At 41.1% G+C, this 19,417-nt stretch overlaps 1 protein-coding gene across 15 annotated transcripts in view; it reads left to right on the top strand.

The window, feature by feature from the left end:
* The window catches only part of PBRM1 (polybromo 1), a 138,266-nt gene that overhangs the window by 49,895 nt on the left and 68,954 nt on the right, over positions 1 to 19,417 (top strand). For all 15 annotated transcript variants that reach the window (XM_015569189.1, XM_015569187.1, XM_015569195.1 and 12 more), the window contains 3 exons: positions 8,122 to 8,398; positions 11,082 to 11,187; positions 18,949 to 19,417. The exon at positions 18,949 to 19,417 is cut by the window's right edge and continues 183 nt beyond it. In XM_015569189.1, coding sequence (XP_015424675.1) covers positions 8,122 to 8,398; positions 11,082 to 11,187; positions 18,949 to 19,417 — 852 coding nt within the window. The remainder of the gene's footprint in view (positions 1 to 8,121; positions 8,399 to 11,081; positions 11,188 to 18,948) is intronic.

Below are 19,417 nucleotides of genomic sequence, written 5' to 3'. Positions count from 1 at the left end.
ATTTCACTGAGTTTGCTTTTCATCTGCTTGCTTTTATTCTTTTCCTTACATTTATTTTTATTGATTTCTGAGAGGAAGGAAGAGGGGGTGAGAAACAGAAACATCAGTGATTAGAGAGAATCATTGATTGGCTGCCTCCTGCACACCCCACACTGGGGATCGATCCGCAGTTCAGGAATGAGCCCTGACTGGGAATTGAACTGTGACCTGGTTTGTAGGTAGACGCTCAGCCTCTGAGCCACGCCAACCAGCTTGTATTTCTTTTATATCACTCATAGTATATGGAACAGCTCTAAGTAGTATTAGAAATAGGAATGTGGGACATCAAGGAGTAGTATTGTAACCCCAAATTCTAGAGCCTGACTGCCTAGGTTCAAATCCCAGTTTTTCTTATTAGCTCTGATATGAGCCTCATTTCAATTTACTCTTTCAAACAAGTTGATGATAATACCTATATATGATTACTGGGTGGACCTGGTTGGTTATTATGTTTGAGCGTGGATACAAAAAGTACTCAGAAAAGGTAGCCTTGATTATTTTCTAGAAGTAGTTTCTGTTGACATCAAGATTTGAAATCAGTGGATTTTATTTTGTTTTTAGTCAGATGTTACTAGTCTGGGAAAACACATTAGAAAAGATGAATGAAAGGTTTTATTTCTTGAAGACTTGGAGATGAAATATAGCAAGCTTATAAAAGAAAGAACCTTTAGATTTATTTAGCTTAACAGTAAGCACCACTGGAGCTCTAGGGCCAGTGAATTAAATGCTGGGCTACCTTGAAGCCTATGAACAGAGTGGACTTTGATTAGAGAAGCTATTAATAGGCATTAACTTAGGAAAGGGAAGAGCATGATAAAAGCAGCCTGGTGATTATCAGCTCATTCAGTTCTCAGCACTGAGTACTCACTTTATGACCTTAGGTATTCACTTGACCTCTCTAATCCTGTTTTTACATCTGCAACATTGAGATAATAATTGTACCTGGTTGTCAAAGTTGTAGGATTAAATGAGAATGTGTATATGGTCCTTAGTGCAGTCTCTGACACATGGTACAACTGTTAGCTATAACTATAAATAGGATGTGTATGTGTATGCAAATACATCCTATATAATAAAGAGCTAATATGCTAATTAGACCAAACAGCCGATCAACCATCTGGATGGCATTCCGGACAAAGCCAGGGCTGTGAGGGCCGGCCGAGGCTGCAAGGGGCTGTGAGGGCCAAGTCCCTTGCACGAATTTTGTGCATCAGGCCTCTAGTATAATAATAAATAATAACTTCAGAGGAAGAATAATTAAGGACATTTGAGAAAGTGGTCGGCCACAAGGTATGAGGGTTAGGACTAACACTGGCATGAAAAACTGAAAGATCAGATCTAGAAGGGCTATGGAGGGCCTTTAAAACTTGGTGATGACCTGGCTGGTTTGGTTCAGTGGATAGAGCATCAGCCTGTGGACCAAAGGGTCCTGGGTTCGATTCTGGCACATGCCCCAGTTGTGGGCTTGATCCCCAGGAGGGGGCATGCAGGAGGCAGACAATCAATGATTCTCTCTCATCATTGATGTTTCTATCTCTCTCTCCCTTTCCCATCCTCTCAAATCAATAAAAATATTTTAGCCCTAACTGGTTTGGTTCAGTGGATAGAGCGTCGGCCTGCGGACTGAAAGGTCCCAGGTTTGATTCCAGTCAAGGCCATGTACCTTGGTTGCAGGCACATCCCCAGTAGGGAGTGTGCCGGAGCAGCTGAATTGATGTTTCTCTCTCATCAATGTTTCTAATCTCTATCTATCTCCCTTCCTCTCTAAAAAATCAATAAAATATATTTTTAAAAAACACACACAAGAAAACTTGGTGATAAACTAAGAGAAGCAAAAAATGATAGTAATTCCATTACTTCTGGCTGGTGTGGGGGTCAGGAGGAGGAGGGTGGCAGTTATTCTGGAAAATCAGGGATTCAAAATGGAGCCTCTGTCAGCTCATGACCTTTGTGCAGTTTAGAAAAAGCACCCATTTCTCAAGACGCTTGACTTTCATTTGTTGGGAAATTGCTGTAGTAAACTGATTTTTAACACAGGACCCTTTATAGCCCATCCTATATAATAAAAGCATAATATGCAAATTGACTGAACAGAACAACCAGTCGGTGGGGGGTGGGGCCAGTGAGCAGGCAGTGCCAGGCCAGCCAAGGCATGTGCCAGAGGGCAGAGGGAGGGAATTGAAGTTGGGGGGCTGGGGGATCAGTGACCAGTGGTGGCAGGGGGAGGAGATAGGGGGACAAAGTATGTGCCCTGCACCGTCTCCTGATCAGCCCATCCAGTCGCCTCCCGCACAGGGTGGCCAGACTGCCGCTTAGGCCCACTCCCCATAGGACATCCCCTGATGACTCCCAGCCTGTGAGAGGGCGCAGGCCCAGCTGAGGGAACCCCACCCAGTGCATGAATTTTCGTGCACTGGGCCTCTAGTCTCCTATAAAATTCTAGAATTCTATGTTTGTTATAACAATGTCTGTGATCTGAATTGGCATCTCCTTAAGTGGACAATGATAAACAATCCTGGTTTTGGAACTCCCTTAAGATGTATTTTACTTTATGTTAAAAAATACTGATAAAGATGAAAAGAAGAATGAGTAGGCCAGGTCTGGGATTTAATTTATGCACCTTTCCCAAAATGGGGAAAAGTAAACAAACTGCAGTTAATTGTCTGAGAAAAGAGAGCAGTAAGATGCATAAAGAGGTTCTAAAAAGAATCTGAAAAGCAAAATAACATTGAAAACAGTAACCAGAAAATATTAAATAGGGAATGTGATCGCTGTCTTTTTATAATATAGTTTCATTTCAGAAAGTATTTAAACTTACTTTCAAAAGTCATGGATATAATCAAAGTTTGGCATCCATATTGGAAAAACATAAAGCAGATGTACTAGTTACCTAGTCTAATACAGTTTATTTTAAAAGAATATAAATTTAGCTGTGCATTTTCTGACAGCCAGGTTAAAACTAATGGGCCAAGTTGTTCTCAGTCTCAAAGGCAATTTAAGGATTTGGAAAAATGTAAACAAAATAACAATAATGGATTTGTTCAGAAAAGATCCTAAGGGACTCTGATTTAAAAAGTTTGCTTGCCTTTGAGGATGGAAACTAGTTATACATCTCTCTTAAAGCAGGACTGATACAAATGTAAAGAGGATGCTATTAGTAATATATGTCCTAAAACAGTACATTTCAGTTATTAGAGCAGTTCCTTTTCTTTTTAAAAAATATGTTTTTATGTATTTCAGAGAGAGGAAGGGAGAGGAGAGGGATAGAGACATTAATGATGAGAAAGAATCATTGATTGGCTGCCTCCTACACTGTCCTTACTGGTGATCGAGCCCACAACCTGAGTATGTGCCCTGACAGGAAATCAAACCTTGACCTACTGGTTCAAGAGCTGACACTCAACCACTGAGCTACACTGATCAGGCTAGAGCAGTTTCTTAAACAATTAGATTTTATATTTTTAGTATGTTCCATTCAAAACTGCCTAGTGTCAGTTATTCCAGTGGGAAGAACCGACCACTTGCCATTCTTTTACTTTTTGGTATTTCCCCTAAAATTTAGTTAAAAGCCTTTCCTTCTCTTTAAAAGTTTGATAAAAATTCTGCCCTAGACTCACTCACATTAGAATATTTGTAGCTTCATACAGAAAAGCCTAATGGTACTTGTACTGGAACTAGGAAGTGAATAGAGCTGATCTTTTGGTCTAGGTAAGGGCCTCAATTGAATTGTTGTTGCTTGGTATTTTTGGAATGAGGAGTGATTTCATTCTGAGTTGATTATTGTAGAGCTCTTTTAAGCTCAGATGTTTAAAATAGAATTCTTGAGTCTTCCTTTTGAAGTTCACCCACAAGTAAAATCTAAAGAAACCATATCTGACTTTAGTAGTTTTAAGTATTCTGTGATATCAAATTTAGGTTCTGAAATGTTTCTTTTGAGGTTTCCTGATGGTTAAAGTCATCTCTGATTTAATTTCTCCCTAGATGTGGAGCTCGGTGGTATTGGAGCTTTGTCCCGAGTTCCCTTTCCATTATCCACTTGTTAAAGACCTAGATTGAGAGAACGCTTCCTCTCACATCATTGCCCCAGGATGCCTCTTTGGAGAAATAATTTTCAGTAGATGAAACATCTTCTAGATCAGCAATTGCCTGCCAAGCTTTTGGACCTAATAGACCACCGTGGACCACCTGTTGGTGACTGCTGTTCTAGATCAGTGGTTCTCAACCTTCCTAATGCCGCGACCCTTTCATACAGTTCCTCATGTTGTGGTGACCCCCAATTTCATTGTTACAAATTGAGCATAATTAAAGCATAGTGATTAATCACAAAAACAATATGTAATTATATATGTGTTTTCTGATGGTCTTAGGCGACCCTGTGAAAGGGTCGTTCGACCCCCAAAGGGGTCGCGACCCACAGGTTGAGAACCGTTGTTCTAGATTGTCCTCACATAACAATCACTTATTTGATGTAGAGACACAAATATAATGATAGGAGGAAATGGCAGGAATGATCAAGGGGGCCACCAAGGGAAATGAGCAGTCTGAATACACAGTTCCTGGGATGATCCCAGCCATAGGAAATGGGAATCCAATTTCTCACCTAATAGCTCCATGATGCTAGGAGATATGCATTTCCGAGGCATTTTACTTTTTGTTTTGTTTTGTTAATCCTCACCCAAGGGTGTTTTTCCCCTTGATTTTTAGAGAAGGTGGGAGGGGAGAGAGAAACATTGATGTGAGAGAGAGACATCAATCGGTTGCCTACTGCACACACCCTGACCAGCCATCGGATCTAACCTGTAACCTGGGTATGTGCCCTTGAGTGGGAATCGAATCCATGACCCTTGGTGCTTAAGGATGAATATTTCTCTTCACATCTGTTAATTATTCTTTGAGTTTTGTTTCTTTTCTTTCTTTCTTTTAAGCATACTTTGAACCTTGGAGAGAAAATATCTGGCCTTTGGCTTCTTCATGACCCAGCAATATAGTTAGTGATCAGAGAAGTAGACTTGGAGACCCACTCAGCCACATAGTTTGCTTCAAGAATGAATTTCCTTTCATTTATAAGATAGGGAACAGATAAAAACTATTTATCTCTAAGTACTATATTATAGGATTTTAGTTTCTGTTGAATAGAAATTAAGTCATACATCATTTCTTTCTATTTCCTATATTCCTGTTCTTTGAGACTGCTCATTTGAGTCTGGCTAGAATTTCTTTATCAGTGTGCTGAAGACATACATTGGGCCAGAAATCATATTGGGAGATCATCTCTTCTGACAATTCATCGAACCACTCACCTTGGGCAGGTCATTTAGCCTCGTTGAAGCAGTTTCCTCAGCAATTCGGAGACTAGCCCATATGATCTTACAGCCCTCTTTTTAACTCAGGTTCTAATCTGTGATCCCTTGTACTTTGTTCCATACCACCCACTTCAGTTTCTTAGTATCATATTTCATTGGGGGAATTTGGAGAACAAGACAGGGATTCACACTCAAGGATGAAAATTTACTCAAGAGCTCAGATGAACCACAGACTTTTCTTTTTTTTGATAAGAACATTTATTTGCTAAATCACAGAGGTAGAAAAAGTAATTCCTAGAAGAAATGGGCTTAGCAAGCAAAGAGAGGGCTCTTGGAGCTTGGGAGTGGGGAAGCTAATGGTAATGAGCGGAGGGGGGGGGTGACATGGTAGAGGGAGGAGGAAAAGGGATAAAGGGAAAGGCACGGGCATCTTCCCAGGAGAAAGAGTGCACTGGGTCTTCCATCCTAAGGGTTAAGGATGGAAATTTTAGGGGAGGTCCCAGGGTAAGGTCTCAATAGAATATTCAGTGGTTTTCCAGGTGTGTCCATTCAGGATTGTGGTCTCCACTGACTGGCCAGCTCCAGGGCAGGGGGATAGGAGATTATTCAATGCAGCTAGTCCTGATGTCAGCCTTGGCTGGTTTTGTTGTTTATCTGGGCCTGGGACTGAAATACTATTTTAACGGGGGGCCTAGATGTTATCTCTAGGGAGAAATGGTCAGGGGGTCCAAGCTGCATGACCAGTGATATTTTAGGGAGGGAAAAGTCACCCTGGAGGCGAGGCCCCACCCTACAATTGATTGTCCATTGCTGGATACCTGGGGCTTTCCATCCTGGTGACCTTCTGTACCTGGCCCATCGTCCTTGCTCTGCTCATGTCTGTCTAACTGCCTACAGCAGGGGTGGGCAAACTTTTTGACTCGAGGTCCACGATGGGTTCTTAAACTGGACCTTGCTCTGCTCATGTCTGTCTAACTGCCTACAGCAGGGGTGGGCAAACTTTTTGACTCGAGGTCCACGATGGGTTCTTAAACTGGACCTTGCTCTGCTCATGTCTGTCTAACTGCCTACAGCAGGGGTGGGCAAACTTTTTGACTCGAGGTCCACGATGGGTTCTTAAACTGGACCTTGCTCTGCTCATGTCTGTCTAACTGCCTACAGCAGGGGTGGGCAAACTTTTTGACTCGAGGTCCACGATGGGTTCTTAAACTGGACCTTGCTCTGCTCATGTCTGTCTAACTGCCTACAGCAGGGGTGGGCAAACTTTTTGACTCGAGGTCCACGATGGGTTCTTAAACTGGACTGGGTGATGTTTTTCTCAGAGCCAAGAGAATCTTGCTGTCTGTCAGGGACTGTGAAGCCTCGGCGCAGAAGGAGGTGGCAGTGGGGTCTAAAGGTCCCTGAGGACGAGTAAGCTTGTAAGCTGGTGTAGACAAACTGTGTTACAAAACATAGTATTATTGGGGCAAAAGTTGGAATGACAAGAGTTATGACAAATGGTCCAGTGGAAGGAAAACGTTTTACTTGTAATAATTCCAAGTAAAAGGATAGGAGAAAAATAAAACATTAGTTTGGAAGTTTGTAGCCAAATATTTACAAACATTAGAAAAATTCAGGATCCAATTTAATTCATAGGTGAAAAATAAAACTTTGGAGATAATTGAATTCATGTCTAACATTCACAACTGTGTATTAGAGTCTATTGAAGTACAATTTGTCCCCCTAAAATCACCCTCTTTTTTATTAGAGACCTATTTATTTACTATATTAATAGTATATCCAGTTTCAGTTTGGCCTGATTGTTTGCATAAACATAACAAGAATAGCAATAGATTGTATAGGCTTTTTAAAAATCTGCTTTGCTGGAATGATTGATTTGAGCTTTAATGAGCCTTTTAGGGCAAAGAAGCTGAGCCACCTAGTTGCCATCAGGTTTGACTGCAATACCTATAGATTTGAGTGAATTCCTCACATTCTTGAGGTTTCCAAAATGTCTTGAGGTTCCTTGCCATCTCTCAGGAAGCAACCTTCTTCCTTACCTGGAAAGACTGCCATGAACCACGTGACCAAACAAGGTGCCAATCTTTCTCCAAGGGACTCCTATTGGCTTCAAAGTCAGTTTTCATTCCTTCAAGATTTCTGGTGACACAGACTATTCTTTACACTGGGTTGGCATTATGGAATAATGCTAATGGAGGAAGGAAGCAGGGACCGACCCTGACAGGGTAAATGCAAAAGAGACTTGTATCTACTATAGAAACACTAACCTGGCAGACAGACTCACATTGTTTTCTGGTAATTAGGATGAGCAGGTGTTCAGAGTGGTTGTCTTAAGAGATAGAACACTTTCGTGTGTGCATTTGTGTTTTGTTTTTTAAGCGAGGACTGTTAATAGTAGGGAATCAGTAGTTTTATTTCACTTTTGCTGTATTCTTAAAAACAAAAAATAACATTTCGATTGATAATAAGATTTGTGGGTTTTTTTGGCTGTCAGACAAGATCTTTTTTCAAACATTGCATTTCATAAATATTCTAAACAGGTTTGTCTGGTGTTCATTGGCTGCTCCTGCCATAGTCACTATGTTTTAATGATTTTGGAAATTTTCCTTATACTTGCTTCCAGCATGTTTACTAGTACTGTGTTTGTGGCATCCATAATCAACAAATTATAATCATTATAAAGCAGCTGCAAGATTAACTAATTTCATTTCATGTACATCCTTGTATTAAAAAAAACTGAATTTCTCATTTTCCCCTTTCCTACCTCCCTTTTCAACAGTAAAAAGAACATAAGAAAGCAGCGAATGAAAATCTTATTCAATGTTGTTCTTGAAGCTCGTGAACCAGGTTCAGGCAGAAGACTTTGTGATCTATTTATGGTTAAACCATCTAAAAAGGACTATCCTGATTATTATAAAATCATTTTGGAGCCAATGGACTTGAAAATAATTGAGCATAACATCCGCAATGACAAATATGCAGGGGAAGAGGGGATGATGGAAGACATGAAGTTGATGTTCCGGAATGCCAGACACTATAATGAGGAGGGCTCCCAGGTAAGGACATATGAGGAATCAGTTTTTTATCAGTGTAGCTAAGACACATTTTCTTTCTTTTCTCCTTTCTTTCTTTCTCTTTAAAATATATTTTTACTTATTTCAGAGAGAAAGGGAGAGGGAGAGAGAGATAGAAACATCAATGATGAGAGAGAATCATTGATCAGCTGTCTCCTGCATGCCCCACACTGGCAGTCCAGCCCACAACTGGGGCATATGCCCTTGACTGGAATCAAACCTGGGACCCTTCAATCCAGTGGTCACCAACCGGTGGTCCACGGACCACTGGTGGCCTGTGAGGTCCAAAAGGTTGGCAACTGCTGCTTCAGTCCACAGGCCAACGCTCTATCCACTGAGCCAAACCAGCTAGGGTGACACATTTTCTTTTGCACTCATAAAATAATGGATTTTTAGAGACCGGGCCTAACTTAGGTTATTCTTCTCAGTGACTAGCTTAATACTTTGTCTTTCTTAATTATTTAAAATGGGAGGCAGGGCATTATAAAAGTTCATACCCTGTAATCTAACAGCCTACATTTGAATTCTGCTCTGCCAGTCCCTGTGTAACTAACATCTTTTCTAAACCTCTTATCTTTTCTCATCTGTCAGTTGGGGATAATAGTAGTACATGCATTAGGGTTGTAGTAGGATTTATATGAGATAGTGTATACAGAGCATGTAGCACTGTGTCTGCTGTTCAAATAAGCACTCAAAGCCAATGGCATTAAAATCTTTCATTATTATTATCATTACTATCCTCAGTAACCATACTTTTTCAAGGATAGTTCATTAAATGTTATGATTATATAAGAATGAGAATAGTCCTATTAATGTACCTATAAATGATTGATTTTGTTATGAAATTTTTTGATTTTCAGTTTTTTATCAGTGTAGTTAACATATATTCTTCTCTCTTTGATATTTTTTCTACTTTATGCCCTTATGTACTTTATTTTTTTATATTTTTATTTATTTCAGAGAGGAAGGGAGAGAGACAGAGATAGAAACATCAGTGATGAGAGAGAATCATTGATTGGCTGCCTCCTGCACAGAGCCTGCAACCTGGGCATGTGACCTGACCAGGAATTGAACTGTGACCTCCTGGTTCATAGGTCAACAAGCCATGCCAGCTGGGCTACTTTATTTTTTTTATTGAGGTATTAGTAACATTATATTAGTTTCAGGTATGCAGCATAGTGATTTGATATTTATATGTATTGCAAAATGATCATTATAATAAGTCTAACAGCTATCACTATGCAATACAACATTATTAACTTAGTTACCATGCTGTGCATCACATCCCCAGGACTTACTTATTTAATACCTGGAAGTTTGTAACTGTTGACCCATTTTGCCCACCCTAACCTCTGGCAACCATCAATCTGTTTTTGTATCTATGAGTTTGTTTGTTCATTTATTTTGTTTTCTAGATTCCACATATAAGTGAAATTATACAGTATTTGTCTTTCTCTGTCTGACTTATTTCACTTAGTATAATGCCCTCAAAGTCTATCCATGATGTCACAAATGGCCAGAATAGTATTCTTCTGTGTGTGTGTGTGTGTGTGTGTGTGTGTGTACACCACATTTTCTTTATCCATTTATCCATAGATATACACTTAGGTTGTTTCTATATCTTGCCTATTGTAAATAATGCTGTAGTTAACATGGATGGGGTACAGATACCTTTTAAAACTTCTTTTATCTACTTTAAATCTCCCAGAAATAAAGAAACATTTTCAAATCACTTTTTGTTTCTTCTGCTTTTACATTTGAATTTAAAATAAAGTAGGATGCTTGTGAGCAAAGAAATGGTTCTCGGTTATAAGGGTTTACACTATCCTCAGTACCAATGGCTAAAGTGCCATGTCTGCCACTGATAGAGAAAAAAACTACCCTTAAGAAGTAGCCAAGGAAAATGTCACATTCCCTAAGTCCCTCTGCTCTGGCAGCAGATAGGGAGGACAAAGCCCCTCTAGAGGTAGTGGGGAGCCATTAAGGATGTGACCTTGTTCTCAGCTACATATACTACCCTTCAGTCAATCATTCTTCAGAGAACGCTTAAGCAGTGATTGTTGCTTTTTACAGATCAGATTCCAGACTGTGAACTCAAACTGATGCTAAATCCCATTTAACCTGGGATTTGGTTTGAGATATTCTCTTCAACTATTAGATATTTTTAATTTTTAATTTTCATTGAGCTAAGTCTGCTACTTTGAGGGTCCAGTGAAAAAGATTTATGAAGGAAAAAGCATATGTAAATATGTTCTAAAACTTCTGTAGTCACTTGCAATGATTCTACTATAGTAGTTCTCAAACGTTAGCATGCATGTGTGCACATTAAAATCACCGGGAAAGCTTAACACGTTAAGCGCCAAGCCTATTTTGTCTTCCTTTCCGTTTAGCCCGTGATATCCAATTTCACCAATATGCTGGCATCACCAGTGACTGACGAGTCCAGGTGGAAAGTGTAGTGTCAGTCACCGGTGTTAACATGTTAACAAATCAATTGAAGCCTAAGCCCACTGCACAGAGATGTGATTTGATGGTGATCTCAAGCTTTATTTCTTTAGTTCCAAACTATTCTAACCTGTATTTTTAAAACTTCTTTATGGATATATATTCTACTTGATTAGTAAATACTTTAGAAAATAATTGTAAATATATTTATGGAATATAGGTGTACAACGATGCGCACATCCTGGAAAAGTTACTCAAAGATAAAAGGAAAGAGCTGGGACCACTGCCTGATGATGATGACATGGCTTCTCCCAAACTCAAGCTGAGTAAGGCAACCTCACAGTTTGTTATTCCATTTAGTCTACCAAGGATAGATTACTGATTTGCTGAAAAATCCTATATAATAAAGCGTGGGCATGCAAATTGACCGTCACTCTGCCACAAAGATGGCGGTGCCCACAGCGGAGGTGGGATTTCTGTAACAAGATGGCTGCACCCACAGCAGAGACTGAGTTCCCATAACGAGCCTTAACAAACAAACAGCAGGGACCTGAGGTTGCGCTGCCCCCCACCCCCCAACCCCCACCCATGGGGCTTGACAGAGGACCTCAGGTCACGCCCCCCACCTGGAAGGGCTTGATAGGGGACCTCAAGCTGTGCCCTCTGCCCCGATGCCATGCTAGGGGACCTCAGGCCATGCCCCCCACCCAGCGGAGCTTGAGGGGGGACCTGAGGCTGCACTCCCCACCCCAGCACCAGGCCAGGGGACCTGAGGCCATGCCCCCGCCCGGTGGGGCTTGACAGGAGACCTCAAGGTGTGCCTTCTACCCCAGTGTTGGGCCAAGGGACCTCAGGCTGCGCCCCCCACCCTGGCACCAGGCTGAGGGACCTCAGGCTGTGCCCCCGACCCCAGCGCCAGGCTGAGGGACCTCAGGCCGCACCCCCTGCCCAGTGGGGCTTGACGGGGAACCTCGGGCCATGCCCCTACATGGTGGGGCTTGACAGGGGACCTCAAGGTGCACCCCCCCACCCCAATGCTGGGCCGGGGCACCTCAGGCTGCTCCTTTCACCCCGGGCCAGGGAACCTCAGGCCATGTCCCCCACGCAGCAGGGCTTGACAGGGGACCTACGGCTGTGCCCCTTTCCCAGTGGAGCTTGACAGGGGACCTGAGGCTACGCCCCCCGCCTGGCAGGGCTTGACAGGGGACCTGCGGCTACGCCCCCCCACACAGTGGGGCTTGACAAGGCATCTCAGGCCACATCCCCAACACAGTGGGGCTTGACGGGGGACCTCATGGCTCTCTCCCCCGCCACCTTGGCACCGGGCCAGGGGACCTGAGGCTGTGCCCCCCGCCTGGCAGGGCTTGACGGGGGACCTCATGGCTCTCTCCCCCGCCACCTTGGCACCGGGCCAGGGGACCTGAGGCTGTGCCCCCCGCCTGGCAGCCCTTGACAAGGGTGAGACCAGCCGGATCTGGATCTAGCCCAGTCGGGGAGCGGGGGCTGGTCGGGTCTGGGTCTTGCGCGATTTTGAGGCACACGTGGGTGGGCGGGGACTTGACTCTGATCCCATGGTGCAGTCCAGACTCTGACAGGAGGAAGATTTTCATATACATTTTACTAATTTTCTTTCATCTCTGACACTTCTATTATAGAGAAAGGGCAAATAGCAATATTAAAATATTTCCTCTAATTAATCCCCTTTTAATGTGCATGAATTTCATGCATCGGGCCACTAGTACTTAATAAATGGTGAATGCATTTGAACTTGCACTCCAGGATAGAGTTTCTTTCTTCCTCTCAAGCATTCACTTCCATATTTTAAGTTGTTAAACTGTGGAAAGCATTTGGGAATAGAATATAATGTCAGTGGTGTTTACTTTCTTGAATGTGGTAGATATTTTGTAAATGTTGGTCAAAATAGGTATTTTTTTTCTATATATGATGCCTGAAAGAGTTTAGTGGCAAATTTTGGTTTTTGTATGTTTGCTGATTACTAGAATTAAAAATGAATCCCAGCAACTTCTACTGACAGAATTTAAGATGGTAGGGATGTCCAGCCACTGTACTATAAGTTGACTTAGCTGTCTTGAATGTGGTGTGTGGATGATATTAAAAACTTTGAAGGAAAAGAATAACTCAAAAATAATTACTACCATTGGGCTAAGCAAGACATTTCTGCTTTATTAAAATTTATAATTAATGAAGTAAATACCAACAAATGATAGTGGTGTTGTCATATTTTTTAGAGCCATATTTACTGAATAGGGAAATATGATTCTACTTTTTAAATGAAATGACTGTACACTGAATTTTACAATAGCTTTGGTGATGATTTTTTTTTAAGTTATTTGTCTTTTCATGGAATTGTAAAAGCATACAAAAAAGGTTTGCAGAAATGAAATACTTTTTTCTACTTTTTAGGGACACAGTGCCTTTTAAAACTAGAACTGGCCCTGACCAGGTAGCTCAGCTGATTAGAACATTGACTCGATACACCAGGGTTGCAGATTTGATCCCCAGTCAGGGCACATAGAGAATCAACCAATGAATGCATAAATAAATGAAACAAATCCAGGTTTCTCTCTCTCTCTCTCTCTCTCTCTCTTTCTTTCGCTCTCTCTCTCTCTCTCTTTCTTTCGCTCTCTCTCTCTCTCTCTTTCTTTCGCTCTCTCTCTCTCTCTCGCTCTCTCTTTCTTTCTCTCTCTCTCTCTCTTCTTCCTTCCCACTCTCTTCCCCCCATTCCCTCCCTCTCTCTAAAATCAAGTAAAAAATGAAAAAAACCTAGAAGTAATTCTATAAGTTGAGTTAGGACACTAAAATTTGATCAACCAATAAATAGATAATTTAACAGTGGCTAAATATATAAAAATACATGTGTTTCTTTAACTTTGGGGAAGGGAGATTTTAACATGTAATGTTACCTTTTCATTTCTCTATATTATATTATGAAAAATTTCAAACATACACAAATATAAAGAATGGTATAATGAAATTCTGTATGCTGTTCCTGTTGCTCAGCATTATCAAGATTGTATTGCCCAGCTGGCATGGCTCAGTGATTGAGCATTGATCTGAGAATCAGGTGGTCATGGTTTGATTCCCAGTCAGGACAAATGCCCAGATTGCAGGCTCTATCCCCAGTGTGGGGCTTGCAGGAGACAGCCAATCAGTGATTCCCTCTCATCATTGATGTTTCTATCTCTTTCCCCCTCCCCTCCTCTCTGAAATCAATAAAAACGTATTTTTTTTAAAAAAGATTGTATTATACTTATTTCCTATATTCCCTTTTCTTATTTCCTATATTCCTCTTTGGTTCTAACTAATTTAAAAGAAAACCCAATCATGTCATTTAATTTCTACATAGTTTAGTATACATCTCTGAAATATACAGATACAGCTGACCCTTAAACAACTTGGGGATTTAAGGGTATGTCCCTAAAATTCCCATGTAACTTAACGTGAGCCCTCATATGTAGATTCCCATCCCAGGATAAAAAATACTGTTTTTAATACAGGGTTAATTGATTCTGTGGATTTGAAACCCTAGGGATACAGGAGGCTCACTATATGTTTATTGAAAAAAGTCCATCTGTAATGGATCCTCGAAGTTCAAATTAGCGTTCCAAGGGTCAAGTCATTATCACATCTAGCAAAATTATCAGTTTCTTTTTTAAAAAATATTTTTTATTGATTTTAGAGAGAGAAGGGAGATGGAGAGAGAGATAGAAACATTGATGGGCTATCTCTTAGGGATCAAGCCCAGAACCTGGACTTGTGAATCTGTGACCTCTTGGTGTGTAGGAAGGCACTCAGCCAACTGAGCCACACCGGCCAGGAAAAGTATCAGCTTCTTAGTAACTGGGTCTCATTTAATGACCTATCAAATTTTATTAGTTGTCTCACAAATGTATTTTTACAGTTGGTTTCTTCAGGTCAGGATCTAATTATGTTCTACATATTACATTTGATTGTTATGCCCCTAAACTCATAATCTAGAGCACTTCCCTACTTTTTTTTTTAATCCTCATGCCATTGACTCTTTAGGAACCAGGTCACTTTTCTTGTACAGTCCCATATTCTGGGTTAGGCAGTTCAGTTCACTTGTTAACTTTTTCCTTTATTCCCCTTATTTCTTACAAATGGAATTTAGTTATAATGGCTTGACTAGATTCCATTTCAGCTTGTCAGGGATGCTTCATAATAAGTTTCTACAATTGTGTTGTATCACGTTTTAATGCAATGTCTGATTGATGTAGAATACAAAGAAGGTTCACACGTTGCATTTTTTTAAAATTCTTTATTGTTTAAAGTATTACATGTAGTGTTACATATGTCTACTTTTCCCCCTGCATTGAGTCTCCCCGGCTCCCCACCCCACCCCCAGCACAAGCCCTCACCTCCCTAGTGTCTGTGTCCATTGGTTATGCTTATATGCATGCGTACAAGTAGTTAGGTTGATCTCTTACCTTCCCCCTCCCACCTTCCCCCACACCCACACACACAAACCTTCCCTCTGAAGTTTGATGGAAGTTTGATGGTCTGTTCGATACTTTTCTGTCTCTGGATCTATTTTTGTTTACCAGTTTATGTTGTTCATTATATTCCACAAATTTATCTTTCTCTGACTGGCTTATTTCACTTAGCATAATACTCTCCATATCCATCCATGCTGTTGCAAATGGTAAGATTTTTTTTTACAGCAGCGTAGTATTGCATTGGGTAGATGTACACAATTTTGTTTGTTTTTTTTAACAGATCATTGTGCATACTGTGTAATGAAATGGTAGTAAGCAGAATGTGGAATGTAAAGAGATGTTTTTTTAAAATATATTTTATTGATTTTTTACAGAGAGGAAGGGAGAGGGATAGAGAGTCAGAAACATCGATCAGCTGCCTCCTGCACGCCCCCCACTGGGGATGTGCCCGCAACCACGGCACATGCCCTTGACTGGAATCAAACCTGGGACCTTTCAGTCCACAGGCCGACCCTCTATCCACTGAGCCAAACCGGTTTCGGCTCACTTTAAATTTAATAGCTTTCAAGACATGGAAGTTCATGGAAAATTCAGCGTGACACATTTGCTCCGCTGTCCTAAATTTATAACAGTTTTATTGAAGTACTAGAGGCCCGGTGCACAAATTCATGCATGGGTGGGGTCTGGCCGGCCTGCCCCATTGGGGCCAATAGGGCTAGGCCAGCCAGGAAGTGGGGCCATGGTCAGTTGGCTGGCCGGCCCTGTCCCCTGGTTGAATTCCCGGTTGAAGGGAAAATTTGCATATTAGCCTTTGATTATATAGGGTAATTGACATACAATAAACTGCACACTTTTAAAGTATACAACTTGATGTTTTAATATATGTATGTACCTGGGAAACAATTACCACAATTAAGAAAATGAACATAGCCATCACCCCCCAAAATTTCCTGGTACTCCATTTGTTTGCATTCCCACTAGCATTGTATGAGGGTTCCCTTTTCTCCACATCCTTGCCACCACTTGTCCTTTGTCGATTTAATGATAGCCATTCTGACAGTTGTGAGATGGTATCTCATTGTCATTTTGATTTGCATCTCTCAGATGGTTAGTGACTTTGAGCATGTTTTCATATGTCTCTTGGCCTTCTATATGTTCACTTTCGAAAAGTGTCTATTTAAGTCCTTTGCCCATTTTTTTTTACTGGATTATCTTCCTTTTGTTAAGATATATGAGTTCCCTATAAATTTTAGAGTTTAGGCCCTTATTGGATATAACATTGGCAAATATGTTCTCCCATGCAATGGGCTTTCTTGTTCCTTAAACTTCTGCACAGCAAAAGAAACCATCAACAAAACACACATTGCATTTTAATGGTGCTTCTTTTAATTTGTAAATTCCCCTCCACCTCTCTTTTTATTTTTTCCTTCACAGTTGTTGAAAAATGTAGGTTTGTACTATAGTTTGCCACAGTCTGGGTTTTGCTAATCGCATTCCTTTGCCATGCTCTTTTGGCCTTTGTATTTCCTATAATTGGAGCCAGAGATTTGATCAAATTTATATTTGATCCTCATCCCCTCCCTTTGTCACAAAGTCCAACTTCAGAAATGATATATTATCTTCCATCAGGTGGCATGTGATACCTGGTTGTTTCTCTTCATTATGTTAGTAGCTACTGATGCTCAGCTATTGATTCATTAAAGAGATGTAAAAGTAGTGATAATTTTATGTTAACATTTCCTACTCACTTACTAGCTGGAATACTTATATAGAGAAATTTTTCCTCATTCAATATTGAATTGCCTGGTGGTACCGTTTTTGGTTGCTTTTGTTTTTTGAAAGGATGAAAGCTAGATTTTCCTCCCTTCCCCCTTTACTTACCAGTTTTCAGAATACTGCATTGGTTTACTGACATCTCCAACATTTACCTGGTTATTTGTTTGCTAGAGACCCAGTGCACGAAATTCATGCATTCAAGGTGGGGAGGGTCCCTCAACCCAGCCTGCACCCTTTCACAGTCTGGGAGACCTCGGGGGATGTCTCACTGATGGCTTAGGCCCGCTCCCTGTCCTAAGCCGTCAGTCAGATATGCTTAGCACCTCCACGGAAGCATGAGAGGCTCCTGCCACTGCCGCTGTACTCACCAGTCATGAGCCCGGCTTCTGGCTGAGTGGCACTCCCGCTGTGGGAGCACACTGACCAAGGGGCAGCTCCTACATTGAACATCTGCCCCTGGTGGTCAGTGTTCATCATAGCAACCAGTCATTCTGCCATTCAGTCAGTTTGCATATTAGCCTTTTATTATATAGGATTTTTTTTAAATATATTTTATTGATTTTTTACAGAGAGGAAGGGAGAGAGAGAGTTAGAAACATCGATGAGAGAGAAACATCGATCAGCTGCCTCCTGCACGCCCCCCACTGGGGATGTGCCTGCAACCCAGGTACATGCCCTTGACCGGAATTGAACCTGGGACCTTTCAGTCTGCAGGCCGACGCTCTATCCACTGAGCCAAACCGGTTTCGGCTATTATATAGGATTTTTATGTATCATTAAGAACTACTAGGTTTAAACATATTGCTGAATTTTAACCCATTTAGTTATTGTCCTTATTGTTGCTAATGTTGTCCCAGGCTGGCTGCTATGTTCTTTTGACATGGCCATGGTAAGAAGTCAAAACTATATAGGGATATACTATACTTCTGGGTTGGTCATTGTTTCTAGGATTTTCATTGGACAGATGTAGGAAAAGGGTGTATGTTTGTGGGTGTGTTTTATATTTAAAGGTGAAATACATTTTAAGTTCATACTATTACTCTCAATTGAGATATAAAGCTATAAGGTTTTTATTTAGTGTCCTGTTTTAACATCTATCTCTTTTTCACTCATGATGAAACTCTCAGTTCTCAAGGATTCCACTGGTGATGGAATTAGAATGCCACATCAGTACTCATTTTCTTTGTTCTCCCATATTCACATAACAGTATTTACCCTCTGTTGGGGGCCAGATGTAAGCTGGCAAGGTCCTTGCACCTGAAGGGGCTAGCAAGGCTGGGACCCTTACCCACACAGTTTCCCCAGACTTGTTTGGATGGCGATTATCAGTAGAATAAGAACAGCCTTTCATGGCTTACCAAGAAGTCTGTAACTATTTACTGAGATATGCTGTACTGAGAACTTGTCCTTCTGCTGTGTCTCTCCCTTAGAGATTAAGAGGAACAAAGATTACATTCCTCTTGACAGACCTCCTATTCAGTGTCTTGTGTATAAATAGGATTGTGTAGCTAGTAACCTTGCTTCAGTTCCTCGAAAGCTGTAGTGCTCCCAATCCCACTTTCCTGTCTTTCTTTCTTTTCTCAATTCCCACCTCCCAGCCTCAGCCCGGCTCAACCTGTCAGGCTGGCCCTGACAACCCTCCAACCAAAAACATGATTATTGAAACAGTATAAATTTTTCCCAGTTCTTTCTTTGCAATAGAATATATTTCACTAGAGATACGCTAATTACTGTGTTTTATAAATCACTTGGAATAGTCCATTTCTACCAATTATGTACAAATTTAGGTTCATTTATTTCATTTTATCCATTTAACATTAACTCTTTTTTCAGGTAGGAAGAGTGGTGTTTCTCCTAAAAAATCAAAATACATGACACCAATGCAGCAGAAACTAAATGAAGTATATGAAGCTGTAAAGAACTATACTGATAAGAGGGGTCGCCGCCTCAGTGCCATATTTCTGAGACTTCCCTCCAGATCTGAGCTGCCTGACTACTACCTGACCATTAAAAAGCCAATGGACATGGAAAAAATTCGAAGTCATATGATGGCCAACAAATACCAAGATATAGACTCCATGGTTGAGGACTTTGTTATGATGTTTAACAATGCCTGTACATACAATGAGCCTGAGTCTTTGATCTACAAAGATGCCCTTGTCCTACACAAAGTCCTGCTTGAAACTCGGAGAGACCTGGAGGGAGATGAGGACTCGCATGTTCCAAATGTTACCTTGCTGATTCAGGAGCTTATCCACAATCTTTTTGTGTCAGTCATGAGTCACCAGGATGATGAGGGAAG

The sequence above is a fragment of the Myotis davidii genome, unplaced genomic scaffold (genome assembly GCF_000327345.1).
Source record: "Myotis davidii unplaced genomic scaffold, ASM32734v1 scaffold725, whole genome shotgun sequence".
Lineage (NCBI taxonomy): Eukaryota > Metazoa > Chordata > Mammalia > Chiroptera > Vespertilionidae > Myotis > Myotis davidii.
The sequence above is the reverse complement of the archived record's forward strand: the minus strand, read 5'-3'. Positions and strand labels throughout refer to the sequence as shown.